The sequence below is a fragment of the Antrostomus carolinensis genome, unplaced genomic scaffold, assembly GCF_000700745.2.
Source record: "Antrostomus carolinensis isolate BGI_N321 unplaced genomic scaffold, ASM70074v2 scaffold41019, whole genome shotgun sequence".
Taxonomy (NCBI): Eukaryota; Metazoa; Chordata; class Aves; order Caprimulgiformes; family Caprimulgidae; genus Antrostomus; species Antrostomus carolinensis.
In genome coordinates this window covers 9,243-11,513 of record NW_010341313.1, presented here as the reverse complement: position 1 = coordinate 11,513, position 2,271 = coordinate 9,243, and the positions used below count along the sequence as shown (strand labels likewise).

Sequence of the window (2,271 nt, the reverse complement as noted above, 5' to 3'; positions counted from 1 at the left end):
TAATCTAGATTGGTAGAGTTTTCTTACTAGGCAAAGGGACACTCAAAGAGAGGTCTGATCCTCCAGACATTAACCTTCTGGGGCTCTAAGAAATAAAAAAGGAAAACATGAAGATAAGGCAGGAAAATATCTACTGTCTTCTAGGTGAGCCATCTTTTTAGACCTCTAGCACAAAGTAGATGGTAATCACTGACCTCTCCAGTGATTCTTACCTAACACAAGGTACATATACCCCAGTTCACCCCCCCTTCACACTTGTGAGGGAAGATTTATGAAGAAATGCTTGTGAACCAAGGGATTCTGCCAAGAACTTCATTTAAATGTGACCAAACTACAGAAGAATGAAATTCATTATTTTGAAAGATGTTATCACTATGCATAAAAAACACTATGCATATGTCTGCCCTGGTGTTAAAAGTACATTTGTGAAAAACACCAAATTGCTTTTTCCTGAAAATACCTCCATACTGTTGTTGCCTTTTTTCTCTTAGATGTTCCTGCCTCTCCTGAACAGGGGTGTAGGACAGTAAAAGAAGAGACTTAATCTTCCAGTGTTATATTGCTGAGGCTCATAATACTGACCAACTTTAGCTGATATTTTATCTTGTCCTTTTATTTCAGACTGCCTTTACCTATGATTTTGCAGCTTTTTTTCTGACCCCTTTACAAATGACCATGGGGAACAGGAGTACAAACTGTTTGCTGTGACGCCAATACTAATAATATGTAGTAGAAAGAAAGGATTTTAATCTAAAGGAATAAATATTCATATTTCTGAAGATTAATGCAATAGATATTATGTGAATATGCTACATATTATATTCTACATTCATATATTCTGGCAATGCAGAATTTTTAATGTTTCAAATGTACTGAATAGTTCAGTAGACTAGCACGCAGTAAAGCACCTACAGAAATGATGGTTCCAAAGATAGTGTTTCTGGATCACAAAATGTACTTAACTTTGTTTTATTCTACAGAATCATGTGCAACACCTCATTCGAATATTTTGATTCACCACACAAATAAAACTATGTTCATGCCTGAAGATACAATTGAGTATACATGTTTGGAAGGATATAAAACTGCAAATAATACTCCAACTGGTACCACAAGGTGTGGCATAAATGGTGAATGGAGTCCAACGCCCCAGTGTCTTGGTGAATATTGTTGTGTTTGCTAATCAGTGTAACTCTGTATACACTTTGTGAAGATTTTTTATGTAAGACTGTCTTTGTTCTAATTGTTAGTATTTCATGTACTTTTTGTAGGACGTACACTATGTATTAAAATATTTTATCTTTGTAGCTATAGAATGTGAAATGCTGACATTGCCCAATGGAAATTTTTCTCCCAAGAAGGGTAGATACCGCAATGGAGAGGTGGTGAAATTTACCTGTGCAAGCAAATACGTGAGAGTGGGATCTGCCTCTGCTCAGTGCTATCACTTTGGATGGTTTCCATCACCACCAGTCTGTAAAGGTAATTCTTCTGTTAACTTTATTGTAGTAGAAAATATATGAAAATGCCCTGAAGACATCTGTGGACACCTTCTATAAGCCAGTCTTGCTCCCAAGAACAATTATCCCATCTTTGTCTCTAAAAGGGCAGGAACTGGTCCTCTTTGGGTCATTTCATAGAAACACTATTTATGTGAAAGATTCTGACCTGTTTAACCTGTCCTACTGATTTTTCTTAGCTTTAAGCAACAAATTCAATTTCTTTTGTGTTGCACTTAACATATAACTGTGCAGAGCATAGATTTGGTCTCTTGATTTCAGTGAACGCCAGAGGCTGTGGACCTCCACCTGAGATTACTAATGGAAGTATTGCTGGTGACCCTGTGGAACAGTATCAGCATGGGGACAGCGTACAATATGAATGCAACATCGAATTTAAATTGGTTGGATCAAAGGAAATAGAATGTGTTGATGGACAATGGTCGTCATCTCCCTCTTGCATTGGTAATCTGTATAACTCTTACTTGTGAGATGTCTATGATTCACTGTAGGCTAAGACTTTATACAGATATTTTCACAATCAAAATTACATGTTTGCAGGTATAACATGTTACGTTCAAAATCACATTATGGATGAAAAGTAGACACACACTGTATGTGAAGCCAAAACTTTATTAGTAAAATTGAAATCCTATGAGAACAAATAATCATAGAAAGAGAAAGAAAATAAATACTTAATATATAAAGAATAATTATAAATATAGAAATAATATAGAAAATCTAAATAATACAAAATATTTATAATATATAA

The 2,271-nt window shown here is 35.1% G+C and overlaps 1 protein-coding gene across 1 annotated transcript in view; it reads left to right on the top strand.

The window, feature by feature from the left end:
• Positions 1 to 980: 980 nt before the first annotated feature.
• LOC104531542 (complement factor H) overlaps positions 981 to 2,271 on the top strand; it is a gene marked incomplete at both ends in the record, with an annotated part of 10,289 nt that continues 8,998 nt past the window's right edge. Inside the window, 3 exons of the mRNA XM_010176443.1 lie at positions 981 to 1,160; positions 1,309 to 1,482; positions 1,782 to 1,964. Of these exons, the coding sequence (XP_010174745.1) occupies positions 981 to 1,160; positions 1,309 to 1,482; positions 1,782 to 1,964 (537 nt within the window). The remainder of the gene's footprint in view (positions 1,161 to 1,308; positions 1,483 to 1,781; positions 1,965 to 2,271) is intronic.